The sequence below is a fragment of the Aricia agestis genome, chromosome 6 (assembly GCF_905147365.1).
Source record: "Aricia agestis chromosome 6, ilAriAges1.1, whole genome shotgun sequence".
Taxonomy (NCBI): Eukaryota; Metazoa; Arthropoda; class Insecta; order Lepidoptera; family Lycaenidae; genus Aricia; species Aricia agestis.
The window spans coordinates 5,575,515-5,595,021 of NC_056411.1; the positions used below are offsets into that span (position 1 = coordinate 5,575,515).

Below are 19,507 nucleotides of genomic sequence, written 5' to 3' on the forward strand. Positions count from 1 at the left end.
AACCGCATACATTTTGATAACGAATTTCGTCATCGTTTTTAACGAAAGATACTTTGTCTAAGGGGGCAGGCTCGAGACACCTTTTACAGCGAGTAGAATTCAATGGTAGGCATCATGTAGACGTTCTAAAAGTGTAAAGTTTGTTATCCTATTTAGAAATAATTATTTTGGTTTTAATATTTTCAGTTTCCCTATATGCTATGGGTCTGCATGTCAAATAGCGTCACGTAGCATTTTTTTTTTATTTTGAGCCGTCACGTTCCGTTACGATGCAGGATAAAGTGACCTTATAATTATATCAAACAATTTCTAAGAAGCAAAATGATTAGACGCGACAAAATAAGGAATACCTAATGGAACCTCTCCAAGTATCAAAGTACGATAAGATCTTCTTGGATCTTAAATAAATAGAATATTACTTACCAGAATTGCAATGTTGAAGATCTGATCTGATCAGAGGCATTTCTGAGAAGAGATTTCACCATTTCCAACTATAAAGTAATATGTCACTAGTGAGAGAGCAGCAAATACATACCTAGAGTGTGTCTGACCGTTTGTATATAATATATACAAAAGGTTGGCAACCCTAATATTATTATATCTGTTTTTATACATTGAAACCATAAAGCTAATATAGGTACCTAGCGGAATAGAGAAACAAAGGCCTGAGCAAGAGAGATGTCACTATCAGTAACACAGCGTGGTAAAAAGAGACGTGTGATACATGACAGCGGTTTTTTTTTGACGTCCAGTCGGCACGTGCCGCACGTTGACAATTTAATCTCATAGAATTCATGTTCAATCATGCTTGTGTAAGTGTATACGTACACATATTTTTCACACAGATGAAAACCAATTTTTGGTACGTTTGACAGCTCGAGATTGTTGCTCTATTCCACTAGGTATATTAACTTTATGATAAAAACAGATGGACAAAAGACAGAAGTATCTGATTACTTTAACAAATAGACGTAATTTTTTATTACTCTTCTGTCTTCTTAAAATTACGAACAGTTTCAAATGAAATTTGGTCTTATACGTGGGAGAGCCATGCTTCGGCACGAATGGGCCGGCTCGACCGGAGAAATACCACGTTCTCACAGAAAACCGGCGTGAAACAGCACTTGCGCTGTGTTTCGACGAGTGAGTGAGTTTACCGGAGGCCCAATCCCCTACCCTATTCCCCTCTCTTCCCTCTCCTATTCCCTTCCCTTCCTTACTATATTAACCTATTCCCTCTTAAAAGGCCGGCAACGCACTTGCAGCTCTTCTGATGCTGCGAGTGTCCATGGGCGACGGAAGTTGCTTTCCATCAGGTGACCCGTTTGCTCGTTTGCCCCCTTATTTCATTAAAAAAAATATATATATATAAAGACATCAAGGTTTGGGTTCCCGAACGTGACTTTTTTGCGAATAAAACATAAGTTTACCTCATGATAAAAAATCCTGTGTCCACTAAAATGGGTTATTCTTATTGGTGTTATTCTTATTATTGTTACAGCGGCACATGAAAAGTAGAAACTCGATAACACATTGCTCGCAAACTCATCCCAGCAAACAGCTTCTGCGATGGGAACCGGTCTTTGACGTGGTGAACGTCAAATAATCAGAATAATCCCGTTTCTTTGCGTTTTCGAAGAATTCAATAAACGTTTCATTGTCACAACGAAAAAGTTCCGTCCCCGTGGAAATTAAACTTACGATTGGGAGCATGAACTTGCGGGCGATTCCCGATTCAATTTCAAATACGATTTACAATACCTAGGTCCTAGACTTTTACACTTGGGACGTGTGAGGAAGCTCAATCATGTTCCGAGTGCAGTGTATATTGTATTGATAATAATTTTATTATACTAAAGGGAGTTTAGTGTTCACTTAAGTTTTTAATAACATCCCCAAGGTTCTATACTGAATCCTTGGCTTGTTTTTTGCTTTTTGTTTGTAACTTTTTGCTATTTTATTTATTTTTTTATCATATTATACGTAGTTCACCGGGAAACTTTACAACTTTAGCTAAGTATAAGAAACCCAATATTATTTCACCCATTCGGGTGTCCCTTGACACCTCTCAAGATTTTTTTTTTTTTGTGATTTGTATGGGCTAACGCCCCAATGCCATGAGGTTCCCCATACAAAAATAAAAAAGTTTTTCATTCAGTATAATAACTATAGATATTTTCGTACACTTATACTTGACTAGATGACGCCCGCAACTCCGTTGTGCCAAAATTCGTTTATCGCGCGGGAACCGTACATTTTTCCGGGATAAAAATTATCCTATGTCCTTTCCCGGGACTCAAAGTATCTCCATGCCAAATTTCAGCAAAACCGGTTCAGCGGTTCGAGTGTGAAGAGGTAACAGACAGACAGACAGACTTTCGCATTTATAATATTAGTATGAGAGTATGGACATACCTACTTCATTTACTTTTATTATAATTGTTCCATCAAGAGGCAAATACTGTGCCTCTAATTTCAAACTATAAAGGCACTTAATAATAAAATTGCTCAGCCTAATGTTCACATTGGCATTAATAAAATGGAGATTGGAGACTGACATTACCTAATGTGCCATTTCAATGGAGTTTCAATGAGATCCTTATCATTGATGATGGAATGATATTTTATAAAAGAGCCTAATGGAATTGTTGATTTTAGCCTTTATAGGATCACTAAGTGTTATGGAACGGCATACATATTATTAGGTTATAGGTATATGAGGCACGAATAATAGAGAAAATCCGTGTATAACACGTAAAAGTTAACTAGGCACCTTGTTCTAAGGAAATTCTATAGGAGTATAGAATTTCCTTTTACTATGGTGAAATATATATTTTCTTTCGCCATCGGAAAGTAGAGATTTCAACAAATAGAAAGCATACATTTTTTTTTTTAATCTGATATTTTGACGGTCATATTTTCGATTGAAAATTAGGGTATTTTTCAATATAAATTCAAAATAAGGTGAAAAAGTAAATATTTCTAATCAAATAAATGACAGCGTTTTTAGGACTTAAAAATGTAAGTTATCACCAAAATGTTGGTAAAAGATATAAATAAAAAACCAAAAACATGTTTTTTTTTTAATTTTTCACATACATTTTGAGGTTATGGAGAAAGAGTGTGAATAGAAAAGTTTTAGATCTTTTTCTTACCTACAACTTTGCCATTTGACTTTTCTTCATAGGAATATTAGTTTTGCCAGAAATCGAGATAAACCGTTTTTCCCCCTTAAAACATCCCCCCACACTTTTTCCTAACTCAGATCGCCCGTAAATTATTTTTCCCTTAATTTTTATAATATTTTCCTCCTTTTGTAATGGGTTTCATCCTACTGTAATTTTTTTTTGTTAAAAAATTATTGGTCCTAGTGTATTAAGTATATTTATCTACATTTAAATGTCATGGCAAAGTAGATCCTTTATTTTCAAAGGTTTCATAAGTAAAGGGAAAAGCTAGGCAATTTTTAAGTTATTATAGAATTCCACGAAATTTTTGATAAAAAGACTATAATATTATGTTAGTCCAGAGCATAAACAAGAACCTTGCAAAATTTTATAAAATCCGGTCATTAGTTTTTGCAGATTGTGGCAAACTTTGTGGCAAACGAAGCCTTTTCAAAACTTTTAACTTTATAAAAGTTTAGTGTTATTGTACCTTTAAAAATACACTTTGAAATGAAAGTAGGTTAATAATAGCAAACACTGTCTGGATTAATAATAATGGTATATTGTACAAAATTAAATTATTAAGCTATTTACACCATACTTATTCTTAAAATTGTAATTAACAACAACGATAGCATTGGCAACAAACATAAAAAAATACTTCGAGACATGTTACAGACACAGTTAGTAAGTTATTAATGTTTCATGAAATATGGTACACATTTTTGCAACAAAAATGTTCTTACTCTGGAAATTTTTTTGGAAAACTCAGGATGTAAAAAAAGTAAAAAAAACGTAGATTTCAATCCAGAGTAAGCACACTGTTATATTACAAAAAATATTAGTAACACTATTTTGATACATTTTTCTTTTAATTTGGATCTATATTTTATTAAATTCAAAAATTGTTTAAATTCATTATTTACATTTCGTATTAACAGTTCAAAAAATAATATTAATATTGTTTCTGATACATTATTTACATTTAAGTTTATTTAAAATATTGTCGTTACTAAAAACAATAATTACAAACACAAGTAAAAATGTATAACAAACACCATTATTGTTTGGAATAAAATTAAACAATTTATTCCTTCACATTTTAAGACCTGTGAATGAAACTGGTAATTTTAAAAGTAAAGCGATATCATGAAATAAAAAGAAATAAGTCGAGGAACTGAGCAATAAATGTTCATGAGTTTGAGTAAAGTTTTCCGATGCAATGGAGCGTGCTTAAAATACACCTCTGATACCGACAGCAACTAAATTCGCCGTTTTCAATACAAACTTAAACCCGCTTATTGTTAGTAGTTTCTTTGGTAGAAAATACTATATAGGTAGTTAGTATAAGAATTTCTTTTAAGTTTTAAACGAACTTTTTTGCGAACGGTACCGTCTTGAGGTTTTAACTCCATTGTGAAACTTTGAAACCAGTACAAACGTTTACCTCTATCTACAATATTAAAAAACCCTAACTTGTGGTGTAAGTGGTGAGTTGTTGACTCTTTAACCCTTAATTAGTCGCATGGGGTCAAATGACTTTCAAACCGAAAAAAATATGTGCTAGAGTTGTAGGAATGCAACGACGCTTTTGGTAGTCTCCTAACTCCTATCCAGGTATACTAATAAGTGGTAGCCGGTCAGCTAGCGCTGGTGCATGCGTCGCTACTCTCTTGAGTGCTGACCCCATGCGACCACTTACGTAACTTTTTTTGTCACAAGATAAGTTTCTATTATTGTAATATTATGTTAAATTTTTGTTATAATTAAGGATGTTTCATAAATATAGGAGTATATCATTCTATTGAAACCATTTTTTTACATAATTGCTTTATAAAAATGTCAATATGAGTCAAGACAGTAAAGTACGATAGCGGCTGGAAGGTTTCTGAAGATGAAAGATATTTTGTGAGCCTAGCCTCCGAACTTCGAAACTATACACCGATTTGTGATGGCCATGAATCGGAAAGCAAGATTGAAGGGTTCGATAATGATTAAAATTATCTCTGACCACCGGATGGTGTTGATTATGATGATCAGAGGGTGATGACCAAAAGTGCGTAAAAAACCATAAAGTGAGTAAAATATGTTTGTCAATATTATCTCAAGATCTAATTCCTTCGGTGCTGCAAAAAATCTGGTTATCAGAGTGAAAAGTATTTTTTTTTCATCTCGATCTCAGCTGTGGTGATATTTGGAGATTTCGAGGCAGAAATGAGGTTGAGTGATTTTTTTTTGTTGTAAAGAGGCAAACCAGGGTTTTTGTTTAATAATATTAATTGCAATAAAACCCTCTTACAATTTACATAATTGATACTTCGTTTTATTCATTTCTTCAACTTAATTTTCACTATTTTATTTGGGGTCAATAAAGACCCCATGCGAATACTTGTGTGACTTTCTTGATGCGCCTAATTAAGGGTTAAGCAACATCAAAAGAATATAATACTCACGCTATCTATCCGTATAAATAATAATAGTATTTTAAAAAGATAAAACCGACTTCAAATTGTACGTAATTAAGAATTAAAATACCCTATCTCAAAAACTACTGAACCGATTTTGATGAAACTTGCAGTATTCCCTAAGTTGTAACAATACCTAGTAAAACAAAAAAATAATCACTTAAATCGGACTAGCAGTTCTGGAGATATGCGTGCACAGACATAAAAACATACATACATACATACACTTTTGAAATTTGGCAGAATTGTTGAGAAGCTGCTATAGATAAACATATTGTATACAAAAACTAGACAATTCTGGAAATATTACATACATACGCGTCGAATTGATAACCTCCTTTTTTGAAGTCGGTTAAAAATGAATTTTATTTTTGTTTGTTCCGCTGAAACTCGAGGACGGCTAAACCAATTTGCCAAATTTTATCCTTGAAATATTTGTGGGAGTCAAAAGTAGGTTTATACAGTAAGAAAATTTTGGAGTTAATAAGACTTAATGCATCTAGATAATAATAAACCAATGCCCGCTGTCTCATGCCATGTGACTTTTCCAAAAGGCGAAAAATTTGGCGCCCTTTTGTTTGCCTTCAGCGCTTCAGCGCCCTTTTTCATCCGGCGCCTAGGGCGGTCGCCCAGCGTCGCCCCCCCCCCCCCCCCTCTAACGCCGCTACTGGGCGAAACAATACAAGTGTAATTAAGTTACTATATTATAATACAAGACATTATATTTCTTTCAGTAAAATAGATACGCGTTAACACCCATCAGGATTAAATTATTAGCAATTCATTACTTTGTTATAACCGATAATAATACTTTATTGAAAGTCTCATAAAAATTAATAACTGTAATTGTGAGTTATAATTAACTGAAACAGGAAGCTTAACTTTGGCTTTTAACATCATTTATAAAATATATATTCAATATAGGTATTGTCCTTTATACGTCTAATCTGGGGCCGTGATAACGCTACTATTACTTTAAAACATATTATTAGCTATGTCCACACTATGCGCTTTCGTCTTAAATTTTCGTCATCTTCTCTCATTCAATTTTCTTTTTGGCGCATTCAATAATTGAATGCGTCAACGAACGCAACGCCAATATTGTCATTTTTGTTTTTTGGATACGGTCAGAGGGCATGCGTCGCGGGCATGCCTCACGTTCACTGTTGACTGCGCTATAACGCATGCCCTTGACGAACAGAAAACGGCACAGTGTGGATAAAGCTATTAAAGGTCCAGTTTTTTTTGGCAACTTACTTTCCTCTTTCAAATTGACTGGCACCTATACAACTTTGCTTCTGTATTGCCCAAAGGTTGACTGGTAGATAATGTCATAAGGCATTAAGTCCACCTTTGTACCTATAATATTATGTGCAAATATTTTTTAAATAAATAAATAGTACCTATCTTCTATCTATATATATAAAACTCAAAGGTGACTGACTGATTGACATAGTGATCTATTAACGCACAGCCCAAACCACTGGACGGATCGGGCTGAAATTTGGCATGCAGGTAGATGTTATGACGTAGGCGTCCGCTAAGAAAGGATTTTGATAAATTCCAACCCCAAGGGGTTCAAATATGGGATGAAAAGCCGCGGGCAAAAGCTCGTAATCTATATGTCTCCTATACGTGCATAAAGTTTTTTAAATAAATAAAGAAAGTCTAAATTCGACGGATGTTCGTTTTATAATTTTGACGACCTCTGTGGCTCAGTGGTGAGCGCGTCGGTAGCTCAAGCCGGGGGTCGCGGGTTCGAATCCCGCCGACGGAACAAAAAGTTTTCAATGTTCCCGGGTCTGGATGTGTATTAAATATGTGTATGATATAATAAAAATCTTAAATATATGTATAGTATAAAAGTATTAAATATATTTCCGTTGTCTGGTACCTGTAACACAAGTCCTTCAGGTACTTAGCACAGGGCCAGACTGACGTGGTGTGAAGCGTCCATAGATATTATTATTATTATATTATAATAATCCATGATACAGTATAACAAAATATAGAAGCAGTTAGACAAATTGAAGATACTAAAACTGGGGCAACAAAAAGAATAATCCAATTCAGCGGGAATGTTGTGCTGTAAACACTTTGTGTGAGAGCAATTTAAAATGCACTCGGACGGAGTACGCTTAGTGACAAAGTGCGATGAAAAACTAGAATTCCTGAGACGCTGGAAATTGAAGCATTTACCAACTGTCTTATTAGGTGGCCCCTTTTAAACAGGAGATATTGTCTGTTGATGTTTAACTTGGGATTAAACATGAAATCGTACGATAAATTATTATGGGTGTTATAATGTTTTTTTTTTTATGAAGTAAGGCGGCAAACGAACAAACGGGTCACCTGATGGAAAGCAACTTCCGTCGCCCATGGACACTCGCAGCATCAGAAGAGCTGCAGGTGCGTTGACGGCCTTTTAAGAGGGAATAGGGTAATAAGGGGAGGGTAGGGATGGGAAAGGAAGGGAATAGGGGATGATAGGGAAGGGAATTGGGCCTCCTGTAAACTCACTCACTCGGCGAAAAACAGCGCAAGCGCTGTTTCACGCCGGTTTTCTGTGAGAACGTGATATTCCCCGGTCGAGCCGGCCCATTCGTGCCGAAGCATAAATATATATGTATGGAAATATGAATTTATGAGTTACCTTTGGGGCTACAATAACCGATTGGGTGTGTGAAATATAATTATGGGAATCTCCTCGTACTTGAATAATTTTGTTTGAAATATTTTGAAGATACTTGTGAGCCCAATAAAAATAGATATACTCGTACTTTTGTCCAGAAAAAATAAAATAAAAACTTTAAATTAACAGTTATTGCTTATTGTACTGTTTATTCCACCAATTACACCACAAGTTTACTTTATACCTATGGATTATTATTTACGTCTAAGCTAATTTTTACAGCATGTCTAGCGCAGAAGTGCGCTGGCTAAATGTCAGCTAACGTAAGCGCAGAATATCAGTGTAGAGTGCAATGTTGCCGCACCGCCCCTCTGCATCGCGAGAGGATTCTCCCCTGGAACAAAATATATTGTTTAAAAGAAATAACAATCTAAAGTTTTGTAGTGTTACAGAGCTCAAGGCATTTCAGTTTTATTTCTCGTATTACGGCGCCTTAAGACGAAAGATTTGAGTGTATACAATTTCGTAATTGTTTGTATTGAACCATCTACCGTAATATGGCAAGTTTAGAGCGCTTTTGAACTAAATCCGATCCAAATCCTTGAAGGTGCGATTCGAAGTACACATAGGATATTAAGTGTGCAAGCTATCCTGCTTCTAGGATAGCTTATCTGCTTCTAGGATAGCTTATGCACTAAGTCCGGCTTTGGATAGCTCGCTTCCATCCATCATTTGTGAATCTTGGGTTCGGATCAGAGGCGCGCTAAGGCATAGGCGTTTGACCGCGGCGGACACGCAAAGCATTTACGGCGCTGCCGCGCTGGCTAGATGGGCGCCGCTCGCCGCGCAAACCGGCTTCAGTCTCGAAATCAGCGGGCAGCGGGGCGGGAGCGGCGGCGCGGCGGCGCGTTCCAGTTTTTATCCCACGACGCAAAAAGAGGGGCGTTATATGAATGAATGAAATGAAATCTATACATTGGAACGCGCCGCCGCCGCTCCCGCCCCGCTGCCCGCTGATTTCAAGATTGAAGCCCCAGTGTAATCCTTAGACCTTATCACACTGGCAGTTTGCGGATGGAACCTTCCCTAAACATTCCTTCAGCGGGCCCCTAGACGATCAATTTTGTTATGCAATATCATGTATTGTGCAATATTATTGACGGTCTAGGGTTAATATTGAACGCGCCCGCCTTTCAATATTGATGTCCAATAAGTTGTTCAATAAACATTGCGCAATAAAATGGGGGTCCGCTTAGACTTAGTTCTTTCAGGAATAAGATTAAACGTCATACCTCTAAGCACATGCACGGCGACGGCGGACGTCGCGACGTCGGCGAGAGAACACGTGTAGTTGCCGGAGTCGTTCCTATTGGCGTTGGCGATGTAGAGGCGGGACAGCGCGCCGTTGCCCGTTGCCTCCGACTTCACACTGTTACAAACACAAATAACTTACAAATAAATATATTTCAGCACAGTATAAGGGCGAAGTCAAACGAGCGTAATTTGTGAGTTCTGAGTCGTAGAATTTCGGTTCTGCTGTATTCAGTTTCATACAAAAGTCCTGTTTGATTCACACGTAATTTAGAGAGTCATGATTTGTATGAAAGATATTTACGCGGCAGAAATTCTGCGACTCACAACTCACAAATTACGCTCGTTTGGCTTCACTCTAACAATTTAGATTACTTGAGTCTATTATGCGATTTGTCTTACGGTCCAAACAAAGGCTAAATGTTATTCACAGATTAAATATTTTATTAGTAAAAAATATTGCATTTTATAGCCATCACGGCAAATACAAATTACAAACATAACAGGGTAATTCATTCAATCATTAGGTAATATGACGAAGCAACACTTTGCTTTTTGAAATGAAGAAGATACCCAATAGCTTTGTCCACACTGTGCCTTTTTCTGTTCGTCAAGGGCATACGTTATAGCGCAGTCAACAGCAAACGTGAGGCATGCCCGCGACGCATGCCCTCTGACCGTATCCAAAAAACAAAAATGAAAATGTTGGCGTTGCGTTCGTTGACGCATTCAGTTATTGAATGCGACAAAACGAAAGTGTGTGGACATAGCTATTGGATTGAAAGAATTGCCACCCGCGGTGATGAAACTGCCACTTCTAATTTTAAAAGGCCTTTTTAAAATCTATCGCAACACCTTATCATGCTATAATGTCAATAAGAAAATAAATTATTTTCTTGGTGGAAATACAATATACGAATTAATTACAAACACAATAATTTTGACACCTTTACTAATTGGCTAGCTTTATCCTACAAAAGATAATAATATTTATAAACGGTAGTCCAATAAACGGCCTTATAATTATTATTGTTTAATAATTATTTTCCGTAACCTACAGAGTGGTCTAAATAATCAACAGCTTCCGTAGCAACTTTTATTTAATTAGTGGTTAGCCGACTAAAATGGGGTATAACCGAACTTTTGGCAAATATTTCAAAATTGATTGCGTTTTAGAGAGTTTCATAAAATACCTATCTAGGAGATAAATAATAAACTATCATTTATTATTCATAAGTAATTATAAGTCATCTTATATTAAAAGATTAATTATAAAGTAAGAATCGAAATGCCTAATAAAAATGTTCTGTCTTTCATTCTTCAATAAAAAGTGGTTTACGTAAAAATGACTTCAACAGACCTATAAGATACAATTAGTGGTGAGTGTGGATACGAAATGACTGTTGGGTACTCAAAATCATGCGTATATAATATTTGACACATAAAGTGAGTAAATCTTAACAAAATCACGGCACTACTTTTGGTTACACACGCGCTAAACCATCCTTGTCATGTCAAAAATAACTACTTATATCAATTTCAACATTCGCACTGAAGATTCACAGAAAGTGGGATCGACCATGTAATCATAATAAACATGTACATATTAATAACACGAGTTGACTAACATCTGGTGGGTAGTTTCTTGCGCTTTTTGACTGAAATTCACTGAGACTTTTGCGCCTAGTTTCTGAGTTTCTTCGACTGTTTATCTATTCACAATATATTTACTTAAAAAAAATTTACCTATCAAAAAATTAACACTTCGTGGGTATCGCAGACACGATATATTTTCAACCGGCTGCCGCTTGGGGATTGATGGGTTAACCAATCAACAATGCTAGTGAAAAAGTAAAGTCCTGTTTAAGGCGACGCCTTGATTATTTGGCTGTAGCAATATCGATTTTTCTCAGCAATGACTATAGCTAATGTTCGGGCCACACTAACGAGAAACGCTGTTAATTATCGCGTTAATTCTAAAACATGTTATAGCATTATCGCCTTTAATTAGTGGCATGTAAAGGCGATAATGCTATAACATGTTTTAGAATTAACGCAATAATTAACGGCGTTTCTCGTTAGTGTGGCCCGAACATAAGAAATTAAAGTTCATTGTCAGTATTCATCATGTCTTTGTTTTTGAATTACCCATGGCATAACACGATTGGTCAACTTTTATAACATAATATAATAATCAATCAAAAAGAACCTCTGTATAAAAAGGGATTCCTATTTTGCCAACACGGGAGAGTGGTTTAAGCTTCCAAAATTTGTACATAAATTGGTTCACGCATACACTTTAATTTGCCCATAGCTTATATGAAATATATTTATGGTTTAAATTACGCGACAAAGACCATTATATTGCTTACGCCCTTTCCATTTTTTGCTATTCCTTACTTGTCTTCGGGCCGGCCTCTCATAGAAAACAAGCAATCTAAAACATATCCAACACTTTCGCGGCGTCAGTCGTCACCTTAGTCTGCGATGCTATTGGTTCTCAAAAACACATTCCTCGCAACACATTTCTGGTGGAAACGAAACCTTGAAACCTTAGAAACTAGTAAGCTAACTTCAAAACATATTCCAAACAACAGAACTGTTGAAAAGAAAAACTCCTGAAAAACCTCGGAAATACGCATCAGTCTCGTCGGTTTCAATACAATAAAACAAACGTGATCCTGGATTTAACCATTGATTAAATAATGCCTTCGTTTTCGATAAAGTTACCCGATGGCTAATATAAAACGGGATGGAACTTATTTACATAGGTTTATAGACAAATTTGGGGTTAATTTACTTTAGTAACTACCCCCATTTGTTTGAATCGGCCTTTAGATTTATAGTCCAGGATAACTCTCTCAGTATCGTTTTTAATTAAAGCATTTATTTTATAACTAGATAGCAGATACGCTTTGATAAATTCACGAAATGTATAATTAAATGAGTACGAAAGTTTTTGTATATTTAATTAATAAAGGTTGTTTTATACAAATCTGATGAATAATTTCGAATTACGCTTTGTCTACGAAGTTTAATAAAACTAAAGAAGTAAATAATTGAGTTGTGAATGATTTTATTTAACCATCATGAGCTAACTCGTAGAATCTGTGAAATTATTTTTCATGGTTCAAAAAATTTTGGAAAGAGATAAAAAGCCGGAAAGCCCATGAAAAACTCAAATTTGCAAAAAATTATAAGTGACTTCCTAATTGGTTATTTAAAGGTACCATAAACAATCACCATTTATATTGAGACAGGGTGTTTTTGTTTTGTTATCACGCTTCATTTTACATCAAAGCCTGTTTATATTTTGTTGTAACTGAACAATCTTGTATCTCCAGTCACATTGTTCTGAGTTGTAATTTATTTTCAAAGTAAACACGTTTAGGAATTTCTTTTCGAAATACTTTGACTTTGAATAAGTTTTGTGTAAATTTTAAACAAATTATTGACCCTAAATAATTGAGTTAGGGAGATAATGATCAGTGCGCCGCAGACTCTATCACACAAAAAGTGTGCCGTCTGCGATCTCACTTATTGTTTCAAATTGTACATATTATTTAAAGTTCAGTTACATTATTTCTTGAATTGTGTATATTCAATTTTGAATATTTTTTAATTTTTTAATATTTATTTATTCCAAGTTGTTGGCAGATAATTTACGTGCAATAATTATTATTAATTGAAATAGTTTGAAAGTGCAAATACTATAGTAGTATTTTCTTACACAGTTGTTTGACAAATTGCCTGACCGGTAAATTTTTATTTGTTTACTACAATAATTATTATTGTTAAGACCTTCACGTTAGGCCATGTTAAGAAATCATGGTCAACTCGATTACAAAGCTCTTTTTAGTATTTAAAATACGCTTCAACCAAGGGCGATGGGTATACCTAGGTATATTAAGGCATTTTACACGGTCGCAATTGCTTCATCACGGGCCAACAACTTGCGAACTCATTATAACGAGTCATCACTTATATTCACAATCAATAACATCGATTTTTCCTGATAAAAGATTAAATCGAGCATACGATTCAATACAATCGAATAATAAAAATGCCATGTAATTCGAATAGGAACGCATCTTGAATTATTAATGAACAAATTGAATGATTAATGAATGAATAATTCCGCCCAGAAATGAGCGTATAATTTTCAAACGCAGCAAAAATTTTCAAACACATTCCCGATCATGGTTGGCTGGCTTTTCCCCTACGTTGCCTATTGATTTTATCTCCCGTAACCGAACTGTTGTTTGATTGTTTTGTACTGATATCTTGGTAATAAATTGTCAATAAATCATAACTTGTTAAATGTGCCTTTTTGGTATCTTTAGGTACAATTTATATGCATCCGCGCGAGACAGCGGTTTGGCCGCTACACAACGTAATCACAAGTATAAGGGTGAAGCCAAACGAGCGTAATTTCTGAGTTGTGAGTCGCAGAATTTCGGATGGCAGAAATTCAGTTTCATACAAAAGTCCTGTTTGATTCACACGAGCGTAATTTTGTGAGTCATGATTTGTATAAAAAGATATTTACGCGGCAGAAATTCTGCGACTTACGACTCACAAAATAAAGCTCCTTTGGCTTCACTCTAAGTCCAATTGTATGGCTAGTTAAATAAATAGTCGCATACAATAGTTTCTTGTGATCACGCCGTGTAGCGGGAGCTACATCGAGCCTAAAGCTGGCCACATGCACACGTTTTCCGGATTCGATTTCTAAATCGTTTTCCGTATTCGGAATTCCGTGAGACTGGCGCACTTCGTTTATTCCACGCGCGAACGCGCCGGCTTGCACTTAGAACGTACGCGGAATTCGTTCCGTTCGAAATAATTGCGAACGTATTCGTCAGTGATTTCCAGCATTCGGATTTCCGAATACGGAAAACGAATTCAGAAATCAAATACGGAAAACGTGTGTATGAGGCCAGCTTATAGCCAGTTTTTAAGTACCTACGAGAGCGTAGTACGAGAGTTTATGTTTCAGCCTTATTTGAGCAAAATTCAAAAAATATTTCAAACAAGACTTTGAAACAACATTAGCTTTGTCTACACTGTCCTTTTTTCTGTTCGTCAAGGGCATGCGTTATAGCGCAGTCAACAGCGAACGTGAGGCATGCCCGCGACGCATGCCGTCTGACCGTATCCAAAACTTCAAAAATGACAATATTGGCGTTGCGTTCCTTATCGCATTCAATTATTGAATGCGCCAATATGAAAGTTGATGACGAAAATTGAAGATGAGACACAGTGTGGACATAGCTATAAGAAATCATTATCTTTCAAAAAAAATTTTCAGTCTTACCTGACACCACCTCTTTTTGTATCGAAGTTCAGAAGCCTGCCCTTGTGCTTCCAACTGACTTGTCTCGAAGGTTCTGGCACCTCGCTGACGAGGCACCGCAGCTCAATGATGGAGCCTTCCTTGTAGAACTTGTCTTGGAGAGGCTTCCCGCGCTCATCCACTATCTCCACTTTCGGCACTGGGAAATAACAAGCATTATTAATACAATCTTCCAAAAAATATAGTTGTACTTTAAGGCGCTGTGGTTGTTGCAACTACGTAAAATGGGTTTTTTAAAACACGTTTTTAGTAAAGGAAATGTCATTATATTAAGTATAAAATAAGTACCGTTTTAAAATTGAGAAAATTCCCTATACGCAAAGGTACACAATTTGAAAAATTCTGCTCGATAGAAAAAATCTCAAAGAAGACTGTTATAACGCTGTTTTTCTTAATTAAATCATTTTATGGCTAATTTACACACTTTTTAGAAAAAACAAAAAATGTAGTATATGTGTCGTAACCTAACGTAAACGATTTGATATATTTGATTTGTGTAATACTAAAAACAAAAGACAAACATGAATTACGGTGCCTATTTATGATTTCCTATCTATCTTTATTTTATTATTTCCTGTTTCATCTTGTTTTCTCAAATATTCCAAAAAACATTCATAAACAAAATAAGCATTCCAATATTAAGAAATGTTTCTATGAAAAGTTTTCTAGATTACCTATCGATCAACTTTTGTACCCTAGTAACTAAGTACTGGCATGCAAGTTTCTAACATGAAGACGCAAGCCTAACAAAAGTTTGCCTGAATTGGCACAATTATTAGTAGAGAAACTTTCTTTCATTTGTGCCAATTTACCAAAAATGTGTAATTTTATTTGGCACGAATTGCCGAGAATTCTTACATTCGCTACACATTATAGTGTATTAAATGAAAATAATATCATGTGGCTACTATTTCAAAACGTTTAACTGAAGCCATCGTCAGATTGATTCCTATGCAGTTATGGGACTTATATTATTATTCAGTTGGGTTATGCTGAGTAAATGCGTCAGATTAAACAAACCGATCAGATAATATAGATCCGCTTATTTTTATATTACTTATTTTAAATAACATGTTTTTTTTTATTTCAAAAGATAAATTTTCCCATCTTTTTGGTAATAGATGGCCTCCTGTGAGATTCTTTCACCGGTTCGTCTCGCCAGGCTAGTTCCCGAACCGGTGGTAGGGACCGTAGTCCTATTTTGCATAAAAAGATATTTTATTTTCTTATTACATTAATTTATCTAAACGTACTGGCAATAAAATTTTCAATGTTGTCCAAAATGTTTACGATACCTCACAAACATCATAATAATATTAAAGATTGTAATGAACTTTCACTATCCATATCCATTATCCATACTCCATAATTCCACACTTAAATGCGAAAAGTGTGTCAGTCTTTATGTTACCTCTTCAATCTTCATGCCCAAACCGCCGAACCGATTTTTCTGAAATTTTGTATGGAGATATTTTCCGGGATAGGAGATAGAATACTTTTTCTCGAAAAAATGTACGGTTTCCAAAACGAATTTTGGCGCAATGAAGTTGCGAGCGTGAACTTGTTCATGATGTTTTAAGTATTTTTTTTACAAGTACACATACGTTACTAGTGTTTATGTTTCATTCGTTTAACTTGAGTGAGCTTCGACAATATTTGTCTAGACACAACACACTGTGGACACAATATAATATCGAATATCAAGAAAAGATTTATATTATGTACAAGAGTGGCTGATTTATAGGCGCTGCCTCCAATACTCCAGCTTACTCGAGTGATAAATATAGCTAACTACGTTTCTCAAAGACGCTAAACATTCTTAAGTTATTTTAGACTTGATAAAATATTCGCATTGGCCAAAACGTGGAAACAATTATTTAGAAACTATTCTAGACCGTATCTCCATACCAAATTTCAGCTAAATCGGTTCAGCAGTTTAGGCGTAAAGAGGTAACAGACGGACAGGTCTACACACTTTCCCTTTTACAATATTGGTAGTTATATAGATAATAACATAGTTAGGTGTTAAGCAAAAAGTTTTCTTCACAGATCTTTCATAACTTTTTTCACCAGCGAAGTAAGCGTTGAACTATACAACATAAATCCATATTGAAACCATCAGCCTTATTGAAAGTCGGCTAAAATTATACTGAATCAATCTTCTTAATTATTTTGGGCGAATTTTGACGCAAGCGAATCTCCAGTTTAGTATAAATAAGTACAAATATGAAATTCTGATAGACAATAAGAAGGCTGATGATCACAGACACGAAATTCAGGTATTCAAATTATTCTTATCTAAAACTTTAGGGTGAGAGTTAATGTCACTAAAATTTCAAAGTGAAACTAATTCTAGTGACACTCAAAGCTAGCTAAAGTAAATTCTTAAATTTGTAGAAAGATAAAGTTTCTTTTCGTGACAGCTTTTATAGACTTTTAAACGGATATATAAAGAATCTTATAAGATTCTTCAGAAGCAGTTCTTCAGTTATATAAGAGTTCATGTGTGCCTTAGAACTGTCTATTGCATTTGTCAGTTACAAAGATAGTGCTTAACAAGCACTATTACACATTGGTGCTTGTAGATTCATCATTTCAGTAAGACAAACAGTTTTGTTGCTTTAGAAATTGGTCACAACAGTATGCGAGTTTCTTACGCCGCGTTTTTCGTTCGTTCGTTCGTTTTGTTCGGTCGTTCTCGAACCGGTAGGAGGCATAATAGTTTCGACGTTTAAAAAGTGTATTCATAATACCTTTATGAATATCCTCTATATCTCGTGTATATGACAATCTAAACGAGATTTTAAGAATAAGCATCGTTATAATTTTAGGAAGTACTGTTAAAATATTGCAAAAGTTAAGGTTATGTAGAGTTCAAGTATTTATATCTCATAAGTAAGCCTCTCCTTAGAATAATTATACTCAACATGACATAATTGTATAATTGTTTTTTAAGAGACACAATAAGGTTACATTATTATAATAATTGTACAAAAAAACTAAAAACTCTAAAAATCTGTCGCCAAATAAAATAAATAACTACCGTCTTAACAAAAATATTAATTTGCCGTCATCGGCATAAATATCAGACATACCAACCTAACAACTGTAAATGTCATTCTGACAGTGACTGTGACATTGACATAGACAGTGTCGTCATAGACAATACTGATAGCTCCAGTGTTGCTGCCTACGAAAATAAGTTACTACCAACTTATTTTAAAAACAAATAAAACTAAATTATGGATAAAAGCATGGAAATATCGCTGTTAAAACTCGATGAAAAGTTAGAGAACCAAACGAAAATAATAACAACAGCAGTAACTAAGAACGTCATGGAAGCGATAGACGAAAAAATTAACGTTGTCATCGAGGAAAATAGCCACCTGAAGAAGAAAATTTTACTACTCGAAGGAAAACTCATGGAGGTGGAAAAAGAAAAACGCAAAAGTAACCTTGTATTTTTTGGGATACAGGAAAAGGACAAATCCCAGTTAGACATAATAGTCAACATTAAGGAACTCATAGTAAACATAGGGGTGAACATAGACAGAGAAGAAATTAGAAACGCATATAGAATAGGGCAAAAAGTCAACGACAAACATCGTCCAGTGGTAATCTCCTTTACAACGCAATGGAAGAAATTCCTTTACTCAAAAACAAAAGTAAACTTCCACAGGGTATATATGTGAAAGAAAATTACCCAAAGGATATTTTGGAAAAACGCAATTAGCTCAAGACTCTAGTAGAAGAGAAGAAAAAGAAAGGAAACATTGCATACATAAAGTATGACAAATTAATAATTAAACCACAAAACGAGAAGTCCTGCGAGAAAAGGAAGAGAGAAACTTCAAGCTCCCCCCCAGACATCTTCACAAAAAAGGCAATACTCCCAAAACCACAAGTAGTATGACACAAGCCCAATCGAAAATGAAATGTAACCATAAAGACTTCATTAGACCTAACATACTAAATTACGTCGAGAGGGTAGCACCTGAAGTAAATTTGAATACCCCAAAAAACTAATAACGACCCAGGAACCCAGAAATCAAACCACAAATGATAGAACAAATAGATACATAAGTAACAATCAAACAAAAACTCTCCCACCACGGCCACCAAGTAACACCAAAAATAATAACGAAGAAAATCTCAAACTGTTTATCGCGACATACAATGTTCGGACTTTATACTCATACGAGCATTTAATAGAACTACAGGAAGCAATCAAAGAAATAAAATACCATATCATTGGTTTATCAGAAGTAAGAAGATCTGGGAACAAGATAGAGGAATACGAAAACTTTATTTTGTGCTACATAAATCAAACCTCTGGCAAATATGGAGTGGGCTTCCTAATTAAAAAGTCACTTAAAAATAACATCATCAGCTTTAATGGACTTACAGATCGAGTGGCAACTCTGAACATTAACGTACAGGGTGAAATGATATCGTTAATACAAGTGTACGCACCAACGGAAATATCAAGCGAAGGCGAAGTTGACGAATTTTATAACACAATTGAAGCAGCAATGGCATAAACACACACAATGTTATAATACTGATGGGCGATTTC

General features: G+C 35.1%; 1 protein-coding gene and 1 long non-coding RNA gene across 2 annotated transcripts in view; both read right to left on the minus strand.

The window, feature by feature from the left end:
• Window positions 1–8,475: 8,475 nt before the first annotated feature.
• LOC121728450 (obscurin) overlaps window positions 8,476–19,507 on the minus strand; it is a 38,306-nt gene continuing 27,274 nt past the window's right edge. The window contains exons 4-6 of the mRNA XM_042116646.1: window positions 14,893–15,070; window positions 9,557–9,693; window positions 8,476–8,658 (exon numbers count right to left, since the gene is read on the minus strand). Of these exons, the coding sequence (XP_041972580.1) occupies window positions 8,579–8,658; window positions 9,557–9,693; window positions 14,893–15,070 (395 nt within the window). The 3' untranslated portion in view covers window positions 8,476–8,578. The remainder of the gene's footprint in view (window positions 8,659–9,556; window positions 9,694–14,892; window positions 15,071–19,507) is intronic.
• On the minus strand, window positions 9,886–14,747 carry LOC121728455. The gene is made up of 3 exons (XR_006035807.1): window positions 14,626–14,747; window positions 12,168–12,174; window positions 9,886–9,897 (listed from the first exon to the last, which is right to left on the minus strand). It is a non-coding gene; the product is annotated as an uncharacterized LOC121728455 (long non-coding RNA).